Below are 17,791 nucleotides of genomic sequence, written 5' to 3'. Positions count from 1 at the left end.
AGAATTTGGAGAATTTTTGGGGATGTTTGATGGGAATTTGGGGAGGGATTTTTGAGGGGAATTCAGGGAGTTTTAAGTGGGAATTTTGGGAGAATTTGGGGAATTTTGGAGGGATTTGGGAATTTTTTGATGGGAATTTGAGGGATTTTGGGGGATTTTCAGGGGGAGTTTGGAGAATTTTTTGGGGGGGATTTTGGGGGAGAATTTGGGGAATTTTGAGAGGAATTCCGGAGAGAAAATCGGGAATTTTCAGAGGGAAATCTGGGGAAATTTTGTGGGGATTTTGGGAATTTTGGGGTAAATTTTGGGAGATTTTTAGGGGGAATTTTGGGTGGATTTGGGGTAATTTTAGGCTCGGGATTTGAGGAGTTTTTTGGGGGAATTTGGGGTTTTTTTGGGAATTTGAGGTCAGGATTTGTTGGGGTTTTTTGTTTTTTTTTTCCAGGAATTTTGGGGTTGGGCTTTGGGATTTTTTGGGAATTTGGGATTTTTTTGGGGGGGATTTTTGGGATCTCAACCACACCCGGCGCTTTCACCACTTCTTTATTCGCTCCAAAACCGCCCGAAATCGCCCCAAAATTCCAGAAGGTCCCAGAAAATTCCAGAAGGTCCCGAAAATTCCAGCGAGGTCCCCAAATCTGGGGGGGCATCCCCCATGACGTCATTGTCACCTGGGGTGTCCCCAAGGTCCCAAAATTGTCCCCAAAATCATTTTTGGGGTCCTCCAGGTCACGTTTGGGTTCCCAAAAATCTTTTTTGGGGTCTTCAAGGTCCTTTTTTGGGTCCCCAAAATCATTTTTGGTGACCTCAAAATCCCAAAATTGTCCTCAGGGGTTTTTTTTGGGGTCTTCAAGGTCCTTTTGGGGTCCCCAAATTGCTCCAGGTGTCCCCAAGGTCCCAAAATTGTCCCCAAGGTCCTTTTTGGGTCCCCAAAATTGTCCCCAGGGTTCTTTTTGGCGTCCCAAAGGTCACAAAAATTGTCCCCAAAATCATTTTTTGTGTCCCCAGGGTCTTTTTTGGGGTCTTCAAGGTTCTTTTTTGGGTCCCCAAAATCATTTTTGGTGACCCCAAGGTCCCAGAATTGTCCCCAAGCTCCTTTTGGGGTCCCCAAAATTGTCCCCAAGGTCTTTTTTGGTGTCTCCAAGATCCCAAAAATTGTCCCCGAGGTCTTTTTTGGTGTCCCCAGGGTCCTTTTTGGGGTCCCCAAATCCTCTCGGGTGTCCCCAAAATTGGCCCCAGGGTCATTTTTGGTGTCCCCCAAATCATTTTTGGTGTCCCCAGGGTCATTTTTGGGGTCTTCAAGGTCATTTTGGTGTCCCCAAGATCCCAAAATTGTCCCCAAGGTCATTTTTGGGTCCCCAAAATCACTTTTGAGTCTGGTGACGTCACCGCCCGTTCTGATGACGTCACCACCCTCTTCGATGACGTCACTGCCCTCTGTGACATCACCACCCATTCTGATGACGTCACTGCCCGTTGACATGAGGTGACCGCCCTGCTCAGTGACGTCATCACCCTCCATGACGTCACCGTTCGTTCCCATGACGTCACCCTCATCCTCAATGACGTCACCTCCTGTTCCCATGACATCATCACCCTCATCCTCCATGACGTCACCTCCCTCCTCCATGACGTCATCACCCTCCATTCCCATGACGTCACCAGCCATTCTCATGACGTCATCCCCATCCTCCATGATGCCATCCTCCTCCGTGACGTCACCCTCCTCATCCGTGACATCATCCCCATCCTCCATGACATCACCCTCATCCTCCATGACGTCACCGCCCATCCTGCACGACATCATCCGCCTCCATGACGTCACCCTCCACCTCAATGACGTCATCTCCATCCTCCATGACGTCACCCTCCTCATCCGTGATGTCACCCTCATCCTCCATGACGCCATCCCCATCCTCCATGACGTCACCCTCATCCTCCATGACGTCACCCTCCTCCTCCATGACGTCACTCTCCTCATCCATGACGTCATCCCCATCCTCCATGACGTCACCACCCATTCTCATGATGTCACTGCCCGTCCTGCACGATGTCATCAGCCTCCATGACGTCACCCACCTCCTCCATGACGTCACCACCCATTCTCATGACGTCATCCCCATCCTCCATGACGCATTCCCCATCCTCCATGACGTCACCGCCCGTCCTCCACGACGCCATCCGCCTCAATGATGTCACCCTCATCCTCCATGACGCCATCCCCATCCTCCATGACATCACCCTCATCCTCCATGACGTCACCCTCATCCCCCATGCCGTCACCCTCATCCCCCGTGCCGTCACCCTCGCTCCCGGTGCCGTCACCCTCGCTCCCGGTGCCGTCACCGTCGCTCCCGGTGCCGCCGGGCCCCAGCAGGGGGTCCCAGGCCGCCCCCCGGCCCAGCCCGAGCCCCGCGGCGGCGCCGGGGCAGATCTCCCCCAGCAGGGCCCGCGCCAGCTCGCCGGGCTGCCGCGCCGCCCGCGCCAGCCGCGCCAGCTCCGCGCCCACGGCGGGCGCCGCGCCCGCCGCCAGCGCGCCCCGCGCCGCCCGCCGCGCCAGCGGCGCGCAGCCCCAGCGCTCGGCCAGCCGCCACAGCCGCGCCGGCTCACCCGGCACCGCCGCCGCCACCCACTCCTCGAAGGGCTCCACCAGAAAGCGCCGCGCCAGCGCCAGCGCCGCGCCCGCCGCCCGCGCCGCCGCCCGCAGCCCGGGGCAGCCGCCCGGCCGGCAGCCGTGCAGGAAATGCAGCAGCAGCAGCAGCGGGCGGCGGGGGCAGCGGCGCAGCGTCACCCGCGCCCGGCCGCCCTCCAGGAAGGGACCCCCCAGCAGCGCCGCCAGCGCCGGCGAGCCGCGGGACAGCGCCGCGCGCCAGGCGGGCACGGCCGGCGGCGAGTCCGGCACCAGCCACACGTCCCGCGGGCTCCGGCGGTACCGGCAGCCCGGCCCGGGAGAGCCCGGGGGGTCTGGGGAGGTTTGGGGGGGATTTCGGGAGGTTTGGGGGGGATTTAGGGACATCTCAGGGAGGTTTGGGGAGGTTTGGGGGGGATTTGGGGACATTTGCGGGGGGGTTGGGGAGGTTTGGGGGGGATTTGGGGAGGTTTGGGGGGGATTTGGGGAGGTTTGGGGAGGGTTTGGGGACACCTGGAGGGGGTTTGGGGACACCTGGAGGGGGTTTGGGGAGGTTTGGGGGGGATTTGGGGAGGTTTGGGGGGGGTTTGGGGACATTTGGGGGGGATTTGGGGACATCTCAGGGAGATTTGGGGAGGTTTGGGGGGGATTTGGGGAGGTTTGGGGGGGATTTGGGGAGGTTTGGGGGGGATTTGGGGAGGTTTGGGGGGGGTTTGGGGAGGTTTGGGGGGGATTTGGGGAGGTTTGGGGGGGGTTTGGGGACATTTGAGGGGGATTTGGGGACATCTCAGGGAGATTTGGGGAGGTTTGGGGGGGATTTGGGGAAATCTCAGGGAGGTTTGGGGACACCTGGAGGGGATTTGGGGACATTTGGAGGGGATTTGGGGAGGTTTGGGGAGGGTTTGGGGACACCTGGAGGGGGTTTGGGGACATCTCAGGGACGTTTGGGAAGGTTTGGGGGGAGTTTGGGGATCTTTGGGGGGGATTTGGGGAAATCTCAGGGAGGTTTGGGGACACCTGGAGGGAATTTGAGGACGTTTGGGGACATCTTTGGGACACCTGGAGGGGCTTTGGGGACATTTGGGGACATTTTTGGGACGTCTGGGGACAGGAACTGGAGGTTTGGGACACCTGGAGAGGATTTGGGGACACCTGGGGGGGGTTTGGGGACACTGGGGACACCTGGGGACGGGAACTGGACACCTTTGGGGACATTCGGCGACGTTTGCAGGGGGGTGGGGACATTTGGGGCCACCTGGGGCCAGGTGAGAGCGGCCCAGGTGTGTCCCAGGTGTCCCCAGGTGTGTCCTCGATGTCCCCAGGTGTGTCCTCGATGTCCCCAGGTGTGTCCCAGGTGTCCCCAGGTGTGTCCCAGGTGTCCCCAGGTCCATTTTTGGTGTCCCAAGGTGCGTCCCAGGTGTCCCCAGGTCCATTTTGGATGTCCCCAGGTGTGTCCTCGATGTCCCCAGGTCCGTCCCAGGTGTCCCCAGAGGTGTCCCAGGTGTCCCCAGGTCCATTTTGGATGTCCCCAGGTGTGTCCTCGATGTCCCCAGGTCCGTCCCAGGTGTCCCCAGAGGTGTCCCAGGTGTCCCCAGGTCCATTTTGGATGTCCCCAGGTGTGTCCTCGATGTCCCCAGGTCCGTCCCAGGTGTCCCCAGAGGTGTCCCAGGTGTCCCCAGGTGTGTCCAGGTGGTCCCAGGTGTCCTCAGGTCCATTTTTGGTGTCCCCAGATGTGTCCAGCTGTCCCCAGGTGTCCCCCAGGTTCCCGTCGATGTCACTGCTGTCCCCGTGGCCGTTCACCTGCGAGTCCAAAATGTCCCAGGTGTGATCCCAGCTGTGTCCCAGCTGTGCCTAGGTCTGTCCCCAGGTGTGTCCCCGATGTCCCAGCTGTGTCCCCAGGTGTGTCCCAGGTGTGTCCCAGCTGTCCCCAGGTGTGTCCCTGATGTCCCCAATGTCCCCAGGTGTCCCCCCAGGTGTGTCCCCCCAGGTGTGTCTGCGGTCGCTCACCTGCCCCAGCTGTGTCCTGTCTGTCCCCAGGTGTGTCCCAGGTGTGTCCCAGGTGTCCCCCAGGTGTGCCGCGGTCGCTCACCTGCCCCAGGTGTGTCCCCAATGTCCCAGGTGTGTCCCAGGTGTGTCCCAGGTGTATCCCAGCTGTCCCCCAGGTGTGCCGCGGTCGCTCACCTGTCCCAGGTGTGTCCCAGGTGTGTCCCCAATGTCCCAGGTGTGTCCCAGCTGTCCCCCAGGTGTATCCCAGCTGTCCCCCCAGGTGTGCCGCGGTCGCTCACCTGCCCCAGGTGCCTCCGGAGCTCCCCGATGGCGGCGGCGGCGTAGAGAGCGAAGGGGGGCGGGGCGGCCCCTCCCCCGCCCCGGGCGGCGGCGCCGAGCAGCAGCGGCAGCGCCCCTCCCCCGCCCCCGAGCAGCGGCCACAGCGCCGAGCCCGGCCTGGCACGGGAGATATCGCGATATGACGTCACGACATGTCGCGATATGACGTCACTATAGAGCCCCTCCCCCGCCCCCGAGCAGTGGCCACAGCGCCGAGCCCGGCCTGGGGGAGATATCGCGATATGACGTCACAACATGTCGCGATATGACGTCACGACATGTCGCCATATGTCGTGATATGATGTCACGATATATCGCGATATGACATCACGATATGTCACAATATGACGTCACCGTATGTCACCATATGTCACGATATATAACGCTATGACGTCATGATATATCGTGATATGACGTCACGATACGTCGCGATATGACGTCACGATATATCGCAATATGACGTCACGATACGTCGCGATATGACGTCACGATATATCGCGATATGACGTCACGATATATCGCGATATGACGTCACGATAATTACATGACATGTCGCGATATATCGCGACATGACGTCATGGTGTGTCGCGATATGACATCACGATATATCGCGATATGATGTCACAATATGTCGCGATATGTCGCGATATGACGTCACGATATATCGCGATATGACGTCACGATATGTCACCATATGTCACGATATGTCGCGATATGACGTCATGACATATCGCTATATGACGTCACGATATATCGCGATATGACGTCACAACACGTCGCAATATGACATCACGATATGTCGCGATATGACGTCACGATATGACACAGTATGTCACGCCATATCGCGATGTGATGTTACGATATATCGCGACATGACGTCACGATATGACACAACATGACATCACGATATATCGCGATATGACATCGCGATATGTCGCGATATGACGTCACGATATTACACGGTATGACATCATGATATATCACGATAGGACATCATGATATGTCACGATATGACGTCACGATATGTCACGACATGACATCACGATATGTCACAATGTGACATCGTGATATGTCACAATGTGACGTCACGATATGACACCATATGTCACATCTCGCGATATGACGTCACAATATATTGCGATATGATGTCACGATACGTCACCATACGTCACGATATATCACGATATGACGTCACAATATATCACGATATGACGTCACGATATATCGCGATATGACATCACGATATGTCACGATGTGATGTCATGATATGTCACGATATGTCACCATATATCGCCATATGATGTCACGATAAATCGCGATATGGCGTCACGATATATCGCGATATGACGTCACGATATATCGCGATATGATGTCATGATATGACACCATACGTCGCAATATGATGTCACAATATGTCGCGATATGATGTCACGATATGTCGCGATATGACGTCATGATATATCGCGATATGACGTTGCGATATATTGCAATATGACGTCACCATATGACACCATACGTCACGATATATCGCCATATGATGTCACGATATGTCGCGATATGACATCACGATATGTCACAATACGACGTCACGATATGACACAATACGTCATGCTATATCGTGATATGACGTCACGACATGCCGCGATATGACATCACAATATATCGCGATATGACGTCACGATAAGTCACGACGTGTCGCGATATGACGTCGCGATATGTCGCGATACGACGTCACCACACGTCACCATATGTCACCATATATCGCGATATGATGTCACGATATATTGCAATACGATGTCACAATATGTCGCGATATGACGTCACCATACGTCACGATATGACGTCACAAAATATCGTGACGTCGCGTCGCGATATGACGTCACGATACGTCACAGTATGACGTCACGATATATCGTGATATCACGTCGCGATATGACGTCACGATATGTCGCGACATGTCGCGATATGACGACACGACATGGGGGTGGGGAGGGAGTTTTTGGGGTGATTTTGGGGGTTTTTCAGGGGATTTTTTGGGGATTTTGGGAGGATCTCGCAGGATTTTCCAGGGGATTTTTGGGATGATTTTCGGGGATTTTTGGGGTGTGTTTGGGGTATTTTGGGGTAATTTTGAGGAGTTTTTAGGGGTATAGGTTTGGGATTTTTTGGGGTGTGTTGGGGGTATTTTGGGGTGTGTTTGGGGTATTTTGGGGTGTGTTTGGGGGTATTTTGGGGTAATTTTGGGGGATTTTGGGGTGATTTTGGGGTATTTTTAGGGGTTTTCTTTGGGATATGTTGGGGTAATTTTAGGGGTTATCTTTGGGGTATTTTGGGGTATTTTTAGGGGTTTTCTTTGGGATATTTTGGGGTGTGTTTGGGGTAATTTTGGGGTAATTTTAGGGGTTATCTTTGGGATATTTTTGGGTATTTCGGGGTATTTTTAGGGGTTATCTTTGGGGTATTTTTGGGTATTTTTGGGTATTTTTAGGGGTTATCTTTGGGATATTTTGGGATATTTTGGGGTATTTCTAGGGGTTATCTCTGGGATATTTTGAGGTAAGTTTGGGATATTTTGGTGTAATTTTGAGGGGTTTTTAGGGTGCATGTCTGGTATATTTTGGGGTGTGTTTGGGGGTGTTTCGGGGGTCTCTGACCTGGCCAGCAGGACCAGGGCGGTGGCGCAGGCCAGGCGGGCGGGGGGGGTCCCACACCTCAGCCCGTGGGTCAGGACCCCCACCCCGAACGGCGCCGCCGCCGTCGCCCCCAGACTCCGCAGCAGGGCCTCGCCTGGGGCGGGGGGGAGAAAAAAAGATTTTTGGGGGGTCAAAAATTCACCCGGGACCCCCCAAGGGGGAGTTTGGGATACCCCAAAACCCCCCCTGAACGGAGAATCCGAAAAATCCGCCTGGGATTGGTGGAAATCCAGGGGAATTTGGGGGAAAGATGCACCGAAAAATGGGATTTTCACATAAATCCTCTCCAGAATTTCACCCAATTCCCCTGAAATCCCCCCAAACTCCCCTGTTTTCCCGCAGAATTCTCCATTTTTCCCAAAATCCCCATTTTTCCCCCCCAAATCCCCAAAATCCCAACAAAAAAACCCAAATTCCCCCCCAAAACCCCTCCATTTTCCCCCAAATCCTTCAAAATTCCCCATTTTCTCCCCAAAATCCCAATTTTTCCCCAGAGTTCCCCCAAATCCCCCCAAAAAACCCCAATTTCCCCCCAAATCTCCCCAAAATCTCTTTTTTTCCCCCTAAATCCCCATTTTTTCCCCCAAATCCCCATTTTCCCCCCCAAATCCCCATTTTTTCCCCCAAATCTCCCCAAAATCCCATTTTCCCCCCAAAATCCCCATTTTTCCCCCTCAATTTCCTCCAAAATGCCCCCAAATCCCCATTTTCCCCTCCAAATCCCCATTTTTTCCCTCAAAATCTCCCCAAAATCACCATTTTTCCCCCGAAATCCCCATTTTCCCCCTCAATGTCCTCCAAAATCCCCCAAATCCCCCAATTTCCCCCAAAATCCCCATTTTCCCCCCAAATCTCCCCAAAATCCCCATTTTCCCCAAAAAAATCTCCATTTTTTCCACCAAAATGCCCCTTTTTCCCCTCAATTTCATCAAAAATCCCCCCAAATCCCCCCAAAATCCCCATTTTCCCCCCAAATCTCCCCAAAATCACAATTTTTTCTCCCCAAATCCCCCAATTTCCCCCAAAATCCCCATTTTCCCCCCAAATCTCCATTTTTCCCCCCAAATTCCCGTTTTTCCCCCAAAATCCCCATTTTCCCCCCAAAAATCTCCATTTTTTCCCCCAAAATCCCCCTTTTTCCCCTCAATTTCATCAAAAATCCCCCCAAATCCCCCCAAAATCCCCATTTTCCCCCCAAATCTCCCCAAAATCACAATTTTTTCTCCCCAAATCCCCATTTTTTCCCCGAAAATCCCCATTTTTCCCCCCCAAATTCCCCTTTTCCCCCCCAAAATCCCCATTTTTCCCCCAAATGCCCCCCAAAATCCCCGTTTTTTCCCCCAAAATCCCCATTTCCCCCCCAGTTTTCCCTCCAAAAACTCACCCAGCTCCTTCAGCCTCTCCCTCCTCTCCTGGGGGGGTCCCGGCTGGGGATTTTTGGGGCGGGGGTCCCTCCCCTCCCCCACCTCCCGCAGCCACTTTTGGGGCGGGACCCCCAAAACCAGCCAGGAGTGGATGAGGGACGGGACGAAGCCGCGCAGGAGGAGCCCCAAAAATTGGGGATTTTCCACCAAAAGCTGCAGCAGGCGGGGGGCGCGGGGGGAGGGGCGGGGGGCCCCCGTCAGGTACCCCAAGATGGCGGAGACCAGGGTGGGGGAGGGGAGGGAGGGGGAGGGGCAGGGGGGCTCGGCCAGGCGCTCCAGCAGGAGCAGGGCGGGGGTCTCGGGGAGTTTGGGGTCCCCCAAAAGGGTCGGGGGGATCTGGGGGAGGGCCAGGGTGGCCAGGGTGGGGGGCAGGGGGGGGCGGGGCTTTTTTTTGGGGAGGGGGGGAGGTGGGGGAGGGGAGGGGGGAGGGGTGGTGGGGGAGGTGGCGGAGAGCCAGGCGCTGGGGAGGGGGAGGGGAGAGAGCAGACAAAAAAATCAGATTTAAAATGTATTAAAAAAGCCCAAAATACGTTGAAATCAACCCAAAAAATCCCTTAAATAACCCCAAAAATTCCCTTTAAATAACCCCAAAAAATCCCTTAAATAACCCCAAAAAATCCCTTAAATAACCCCAAAAATTCCCTTTAAATAACCCCAAAAAATCCCTTAAATAACCCCAAAAATTCCCTTTAAATAACCCCAAAAAATCCCTTAAATAACCCCAAAAATTCCCTTTAAATAACCCCAAAAATTCCCTTTAAATAACCCCAAAAAATCCCTTAATAACCCCAAAAATTCCCTTTAAATAACCCCAAAAAATCCCTTAAATAACCCCAAAAATTCCCTTTAAATAACCCCAAAAAATCCCTTTAAACAACCATTAAAAATTCTGTTAAATGACCCAAAAAATATATTAAATAACCCCCCTCCCCAATATCCCAAACCCTCCAAAATGCCCCAGAATCCCCCTCCCCAATATCCCAAACCCCCCAAACCCCCTCAAACCCCCAAATTCCCCCCAAATCCCCCTCCCCAACATCCCAAACCCCCTCAAATCCCCCTCAAACTCCCCAAATCCCCCCAACTCCCCCTCCCCAATATCCCAAATCACTCAAATCCCCCTCCCCAACATCCCAAACCCCCCTCAACCCCCCCAAATCCCCCTCCCCACTCACCTGAGCCCCCTCCAGCTCCCCGCCGCCGCCTCCCCGGGCGTGCCCAGCCCCAAATCCCCCCCAAAATCTCCTGAAATCCCCCTCCCCAATATCCCAAATCACTCAAATCCCCCTCCCCACTCACCTGAGCCCCCTCCAGCTCCCCGCCGCCGCCTCCCCAAGAGTCCCGAGCCCCAAATCCCCCCCAAAACCCCCTCAAATCCCCCTCCCCAATATCCCAAACCCCCCTCAACCCCCCCAAATCCCCCTCCCCACTCACCTCAGCCCCCTCCAGCTCCCCGCCGCCACTTTCCCGGGCGTGCCCAGCCCCAAATCCCCCCAAAATCCCCCCCAAATCCCCCTCCCAATATCCCAAACCCCCCTCAACCCCCCCAAATCCCCCTCCCCACTCACCTCAGCCCCCTCCAGCTCCCTGCCGCCGCCTCCCCGGGCGCGCCCAGCCCCAAATCCCCCCCAAATCCCCCTCCCCAATATCCCAAACCTCCCAAATCCCCCTCCCCACTCACCTGAGCCCCCTCCAGCTCCCCGCTGCCGCCTCCCTGGGCGTGCCCAGCCCAAAATCCCCCCCAAATCCCCCTCCCCAATATCCCAAATCACTCAAATCCCCCTCCCCAATATCCCAAACCCCCCTCAAATCCCCTAAAATCCCCCAAAATCCCCCTCCCCACTCACCTGAGCCCCCTCCAGCTCCCCGCTGCCGCCTCCCCGGGCGCGCCCAGCTCCCGGGGCAGATCCGCCGACTTGGCCTCCTCTTCCTCCTGCTCCTCCTCCTCCTCCTCCTGGTGGTCCCCGGGCAGCCCGCGGGGGGCTCGGGGCAGGCGGCGGGCCAGCAGCGGCACCAGCCCGGCGCCGTCCATGGCGCGCAGCGCCGGCGGGTCCCAGGCGAAGGCGGCGAGCGCCAGCAGCACGGCGCGGTGCCAGCGCCGCGCCCGCGGCTCCCGCAGCACGGCCAGCAGCGCCGCCAGGCCCCCGGCGCGCCGCACCCGCGCCCGGTTCACCGCCTCGCGGCACAGCAGGCACAGCGCCCGCACGGCCGAGTCCAGCTGCGAGACCCCCGACTCAATTCGGGGGGCCGCGGAGGGGGGGTTGGGGGGAGCGGAGGGGGGTTTGAGGGACGCAGGGGGGGTTTTGGGGGGCGCAGGGCGGGTTTTGGGGGGCGCAGACTCGAACTGGGAGCACCCCGAGTCGAGCTGGGAGACCCCCGACTCAATTTGGGGACCCCTGGAGGGGGGTTTGGGGGGTTTCGAGGGGGTTTTGGGGGGCGCAGGGCGGGTTTTGGGGGGTTTGAAGGAGGTTTCGGGGGTCTCGGACTCGAACCGGGAGCACCCCGAGTCGAACTGGGAGACCCCCGACTCAATTTGGGGAACCCTGGAGGGGGGTTTGGGGGGAGCAGGGCGGGTTTTGGGGAGTACAGAGGAGGGTTTGGGGGGTTTGAAGGGGGTTTTGGGGGTCTCAGACTCGAACTGGGAGCACCCCGAGTCGAGCTGGGAGACCCCCGACTCAATTCGGGGGGCCGCGGAGGGGGGGTTGGGGGGAGCAGGGCGGGTTTTGGGGGGCGCAGGGCGGGTTTTGGGGGGTTTGAAGGAGGTTTCGGGGGTCTCGGACTCGAACCGGGAGCACCCCGAGTCGAACTGGGAGACCCCCGACTCAATTTGGGGAATCCTGGAGGGGGGTTTGGGGGGTTTCGAGGGGGTTTTGGGGGGTTTCGAGGGGATTTTGGGAGCCCCCGAGGAGAATTGGGCACCCCCAGACTCAATTTGGGATCCCCCAGAGGGGAGTCTGGGGAGAGCAGAGAGGGTTTTGGGGGTCTCAGACTCGAACTGGGAGACCCCAGACTGAATTTGGGAGCCCCTGGAGGCAACTTGGGGACCCCTGGAGGGAATTTTGGGGGGTTTGGAAGGGGTTTTGGGGGTCTCGGAGGGGATTTTGGGACCCCCAGACTCAAATTGGGCACCCCTGGAGGGGAGTTTGGGGGGCACAGAGGGGGTTTTGGGGGTCTCAGAGGGGAATTGGGATGCCCCAGAGGGGATTTTGGGAGCCCCAGACTCAATTTGGGATTTCCTGGAGGAGAATTTGGGGGGCACAGAGGGGATTTTGGCAGGTTTGGAGGGGATTTTGGGACCCCCAGACTCAATTTGGGGACCCCCAGACTCAAATATGGGAGCCCCAGAGGAGATTTTGGGGCTCTGGGAGGGGATTTCGGGACCCCCAGACTCAATTTGGGGACCCCCAGACTCAAATTTGGGGCTCTTGGATGGGATTTTGGGACCTCCAGAGTCGATTTTGGGGCGCTTGGTCCTGGGTTTGGAACCCCCAGACTCAAATTTGGGATTTTCACCTAATTTGGGACCCCCAGACTCAAACTGGGCACCCCCAGAGCTGAATTTGGGGTTGGGACCCCCGAATTTGGGGTTGTGACCCAATTCAGAACCCCCAGACCCAAATTTGGGACTCCTGGACCCAGATTTGGGACCCCCAGACCCAAATTTGGGATTGGCACCCAACTGGGGACCCCTGGACCCAGCCCGAGAGCAGAACTGGGGACCCCCAGACCCAAATTTGGGCCCCCCATTCAAGTGGGGACCCCCGTTCATTTGGGGACCACCCCCCCCAAATTGGGGGGTTTGGGGGCAACCCCCAACCAATTTGGGACCCCCACAATTAACTTGGGGACCCCCACCTTTAATTGCAAATCCCTCACCCAATTTGGGACCCTTAACTTCAGGACCCCCACTCAATTTAGAATCACCCCCAAATTCGGGACCCCCACCCAATTTAGAACCACTTGCAAATTCGGGACCCCCACCCAATTTAGGATCGCCCCCAAATTTAGAACCCCCACCCAATTTAGAACAACTCGCATATTTGGGCCCCTCACCCAATTCAGGCCCCTCACCCAATTTAGAGCCTCCATGCAATTTAAGACCACCCCCAAATTTGGGACCCTCACCCAATTTAGAGCTCCCACCCAATTTAGAACCACCCCCAAATTTAGGACCCTGACCCAATTTAGAACCCCCACCCAATTTAGGACCACTCGCATATTTGGGTCCCTCACCCAATTCGGGCCCCTCACCCAATTCAGGACCCCCACCCAATTTAGAACCCCCACCCAATTTAGGACCACTCTCAAATTCAGGCCCCTCACCCAATTCGGGACCCCCACCCAATTTAGGACCACTCTCAAATTCAGGCCCCCCACCCAATTTAGAACCCCCACCCAATTTAGGACCACTCAGATATTCGGGCCCCTCACCCAATTCGGGTCCCTCACCCAATTCAGGACCCCCACCCAATTTAGGACCACTCAGATATTCAGGCCCCTCACCCAATTCGGGCCCCTCACCCCATTCGAGCCCCTCACCCAATTCGGGCCCCTCACCCAATTCAGGACCCCCACCCAATTTAGGACCACTCAGATATTCGGGCCCCTCACCCAATTCGGGCCCCTCACCCAATTCAGGACCCCCACCCAATTTAGGACCACTCAGATATTCAGGCCCCTCACCCAATTCGGGCCCCTCACTCAATTCAGGACCCCCACCCAATTTAGAACCCCCACCCAATTTAGGACCACTCAGATATTTGAGCCCCTCACCCAATTCAGGACCCCCACCCAATTTAGGACCACTCTCAAATTCAGGCCCCTCACCCAATTCGGGCCCCTCACCCAATTCCGCCCCCTCCCCCAATTCCAGCCCACCCCCACCCTCATCCCCCCCCTCCACCTCCAGCCCCCCACCCCCGCCCGCCCCCTCCCCGAATTCCCCGGGGCCGCCGCCGGCCGCCCGGAGCCCCCTCCTCACGGCGGCCACGGCCGCCTCCACGGCGCCGGCGGCTCCCAGGGCGGGCCGCAGCCACCCGCGGGTGCCCAGCGCGGCCAGCGCGGCCAGCGCCCACCCGCGGGCGTCCAGCGCCGGCCGGGCGGCCAGCGCGGCCAGCGCGGCCAGCGCGGGCGCGGCGGCCTCGGCCACGGCGGCCGGGCACGGCGCGGCCAGCAGCGCCCGCAGCGCCCGCGCCAGCGCCGGGCCGGCCGGGTGGCCGGGCGGCAGCGCGGCCAAGCGCCCGGCCAGCGCCGCGGCCGCCCGGGCGCGGGCAGGGCCGGGCAGCGGGGACTCACCCGGCGCCGTTTCGGGGCCGCTGGCGGCGGTTTGGGGGCTGCCGAGGATGCGCAGGGCGCGGGCGGCGCTGGTCAGGCACCCCGGGGTGCTGCAGGTGGAGGTGAGCGAGATCAGCAGCGGCGCGGCGCCTGAGGGGTTAATCGGGGGTTAACGGGGGTTTTTGTTTGTTTTTTTGGGGGGGAAACGGGAAAAAGTTGGGCTCGAATCGCCATGAAATCGTGGCAAATCGCCCGCAGATCCCATGGGAATTTTATTCAAGTTTGCTCTCAAATTCATCCAAATGTTACTAAAATTTCTCTAAAATTTTCCTTAAATCACCCCAAAATTTCTCTAAAATTTTCCTCAAATCATCACCGAATTTCTCTAAAATTTTTCTCAAATGATCACCAAATGTGTCTGAAATTTTCACAAATCACTCCCAAATGTCTCTAAATTTTTCCTCAGATCACCACCAAATATCTCTAAAATTTTTCTCAAATCACCACCAAATGTCTCTAAATTTTTCCTCAAATCACCCCCAAATTTCTCTAAAATTTTCCTCAAATCACCACCAAATGTCTCTAAAATTTTCTTCAAATCGCTCCCAAATTTCTCTGAAACTTTTCTCAAATCATCACCAAATGTCTCTAAAATTTTCCTCAAATCACCCCCAAATTTCTCTAAAGTTTTCCTCAAATCATCACCAAATGTCTCTAAAATTTTCCTCAAATCACCAACAAATGTCTCTAAAATTTTCCTCAAATCACCAACAAATGTCTCTAAAATTTTCCTCACATCACCTCAAATTTCCTCCAAATCACCCCTAAATTTCTCTACAATTTTCCTCAAATCACTCCCAAATTTCTCCCGAATTTCTCTTAAAATTTTCCTCACATCACCCCAAATTTCCCTCAAATCAACCCCAAATTCTCCCTAATTTCCCCTAAATCACCCCCAAATTTCTCTAATATTTTCCTCAAATCAGCTCCAAATTTCCCCCAAATCACCCCCTAATTTCTCTAAAATTTCCCTCAAATCACCCCCAAATTTCCTCCGAAATCCCCAAAATCCCTGAACTTTCCCCAAAAAATCCCCAAATTCCCCCTGAAATTCCCCAAAATCCCAGAATTTCGCAAATTTCACCCACAATCTCCCCAAATACCCCAATTTCCCCCAATTATTTTCCCAATTATTTCCCAAAATCCCTCAAATTTTCCCCCAAAATCCCGCCAAAAATCCCCAATTTTTCCCCCAAAATTTCCCAAATCCCCACATTTTTCCCCAGAATTCCCTCACCGGCGTCCAGCACGTCGCGGGCTCCGTCCGGCTCCAGGGCCAGGTTGGCCAAAGTCCGAGCGGCGCGGTTCCGGACGCTCTCGGGGGCAGCGCTCAGCGCCAGGATGGACACTGCCGACAGGGCTCAGTCCCCACCATTGCCCACATTCCCAACATTTCCCCTCATTCCCAGCCCTTTTCCCTCATTCCTGATATTTTTTCCACATTCCCGCCACTTTTCCCCTCATTCTCAGCACTTTCCCCCTCACAAACAGCGGTTTTCCCACTTTTCCCTCATTCCTGGTATTTTCTCTTCATTTCTGACCCTTTTCCCTACATTCTCGGCACTTTTCCCCTCACAAAAAGCATTTTTCCCTCATTCCCGACGTGATTTTTCTCATTCCTGACCCTTTTTACCTCATTCTGGACACTTTTCCCCTCACATTTAGCACATTCTCTCTCACATTTCCCCCTTTCCCCCTCACATTTACCACTTCTCCCCTCACATTTCACCCTTTCCCCTCATGTTTCCCCTCACATTTACCACTTTCCCCCTCACATTTCCCAGTCACATTTCCCAATTTTCCCCTCACATTCCCTCTCACATTTCCCCCTTCTCCCCCACATTTCCCTTTTCCCCTCACATTTCCCTCTTCCCCCTTCACATTTCCCACTTTTCCCCCCACCTTTCCCCTTTCCCCCTCACATTTCTCACTTTCCCCCTCACTTCCCCCCCACCTTTCCCCTTCACATTTCCCCCTCACATTTCCCCTCACCTTTCCCACTTTCCCCCTCACATTTCCCCTTTCCCCTCACATCTCCCATTTTCCCCTCACATTTTCCCCTCACATCTCCCATTTCCCCTCACATTTCCCCTTTCCCCCTCACATTTCCCAGTCACATTTCCCCTTTCCCCTCACCTTTCCCATTTCCCCTCACATCTCCCATTTCCCCTCACATTTCCCCTCACATCTCCCCTTTCCCCCTCACATTTTCCCCTCACATTTCCCCTTTCCCCCTCACATTTCCCCTTTCCCCTCCCATCTCCCCTTTCCCCTCACATTTTCCCCTCCCATCTCCCCTTTCCCCTCACATTTTCCCCTCCCATCTCCCCTTTCCCCTCACATTTCCCCTCACATCTCCCCTTTCCCGTCACATTTTCCCCTCCCATCTCCCATTTCCCCCTCACTTTTTCCCCTCACATTTCCCCTTTCCCCTCACATCTCCCATTTCCCCCTCACTTCCCCCCCCACCTTTCCCCTTTCCCCCTCACATTTTCCCCTCACATCTCCCATTTCCCCCTCACTTTTCCCCTTTCCCCTCCCATTTTCCCCTCACATTTCCCCTTTCCCCCTCACTTTTTCCCCTCACATTTTCCCCTCCCATCTCCCCTTTCCCCCTCACATCTCCCCTTTCCCCTCCCATCTCCCATTTTCCCCTCTCATCTCCTATTCCCCCTCACATTTCCCCTTTCCCCCCTCACATTTTCCCCTCACATTTCCCCCTTCTCCCCCACATTTCCCTTTCCCCCTCCCATCTCCCCTTTCCCCTCACATTTCCCCTCACCTTTCCCATTTCCCCTCCCATCTCCCTTTCCCATCACATTTCCCCTCACATCTCCCATTTTCCCCTCCCATCTCCCCTTTTCCCCTCACTTTCCCCTCACCTTTCCCCTTTCCCCTCCCATCTCCCTTTCCCCTCACTTTCCCCTCCCCGCGCTCACCGAGCCGCGGCACCCCGCCGAGTCCCCGCGCCTCTCGCCGGCAGCCGGGCTCGGTGCAGCAGTTGCCGAGCACGCTCAGCGCCAGCTCCAGCACCCTGCGCGGCCGCTCGGGCGCCACCAGCTCCAGCAGCGGCCCGAGCCCGCCGCGCTCCCGGAACCGCGCGGGGCCCGCGGCCCGCCGCGTGTGCCGCCCGCGCAGCGCCGCCAGCGCCCGCGACAGCGACGGCTCGGCCGCGGCCCGCACGGCCTCCACGCACCAGCCCAGCGACTCCGACATGGCGCGCGGGGGGGAAAACCGGGAAAAGTGCGGGAAAGAAAAAATGGAAAGTGCGGAGGGGGGCGGAGGGGAACGGCGAGGGGCGGAACGGGCGGGGAGGGGAGAGCGGGGAGGGGGGAACGGCGGGAGGGGGCACAGAGAGAGCGGGGGAAGGGAGAGGGGGAGGGACG

At 56.5% G+C, this 17,791-nt stretch overlaps 1 protein-coding gene across 1 annotated transcript; it reads right to left on the bottom strand.

Annotated features, from left to right (window-relative positions):
- Positions 1 to 526: 526 nt before the first annotated feature.
- On the bottom strand, positions 527 to 17,782 carry ARMC5 (armadillo repeat containing 5). Its single transcript, XM_085593506.1, has 8 exons — positions 17,345 to 17,782; positions 15,643 to 15,753; positions 10,919 to 14,495; positions 9,032 to 9,531; positions 7,609 to 7,741; positions 4,915 to 5,071; positions 4,298 to 4,429; positions 527 to 3,037 (listed from the first exon to the last, which is right to left on the bottom strand). Exons 1-8 carry the CDS (start codon positions 17,619 to 17,621, stop codon positions 2,156 to 2,158), a joined length of 5,769 nt encoding a protein of 1,922 aa, XP_085449632.1. The 5' UTR covers positions 17,622 to 17,782; the 3' UTR covers positions 527 to 2,155.
- Between the last annotated feature and the right edge of the window lie 9 nt (positions 17,783 to 17,791).

The sequence above is a fragment of the Lonchura striata genome, chromosome 16 (genome assembly GCF_050655825.1).
Source record: "Lonchura striata isolate lonStrDom1 chromosome 16, ASM5065582v1, whole genome shotgun sequence".
Lineage (NCBI taxonomy): Eukaryota > Metazoa > Chordata > Aves > Passeriformes > Estrildidae > Lonchura > Lonchura striata.
Note: the sequence above shows the minus strand (reverse complement) of the source record. Positions and strands in the feature narration are given on the sequence as shown.

Bases quoted from the DNA above. Each gene is read 5' to 3' on its own strand.
- ARMC5 (XM_085593506.1), bottom strand. From the start codon at position 17,621: ATGTCGGAGTCGCTGGGCTGGTGCGTGGAGGCCGTGCGGGCCGCGGCC. The intron at 7,742-9,031 runs GTGAGTTTTTGG...CCCCCGCCCCAG, and splicing joins GGAGAGGCTGAAGGAGCTGG to GCGAGGCCCTGCTGCGGAGT. The intron at 4,430-4,914 runs GTGAGCGACCGC...TTGGACTCGCAG, and splicing joins TCCGGAGGCACCTGGGGCAG to GTGAACGGCCACGGGGACAG.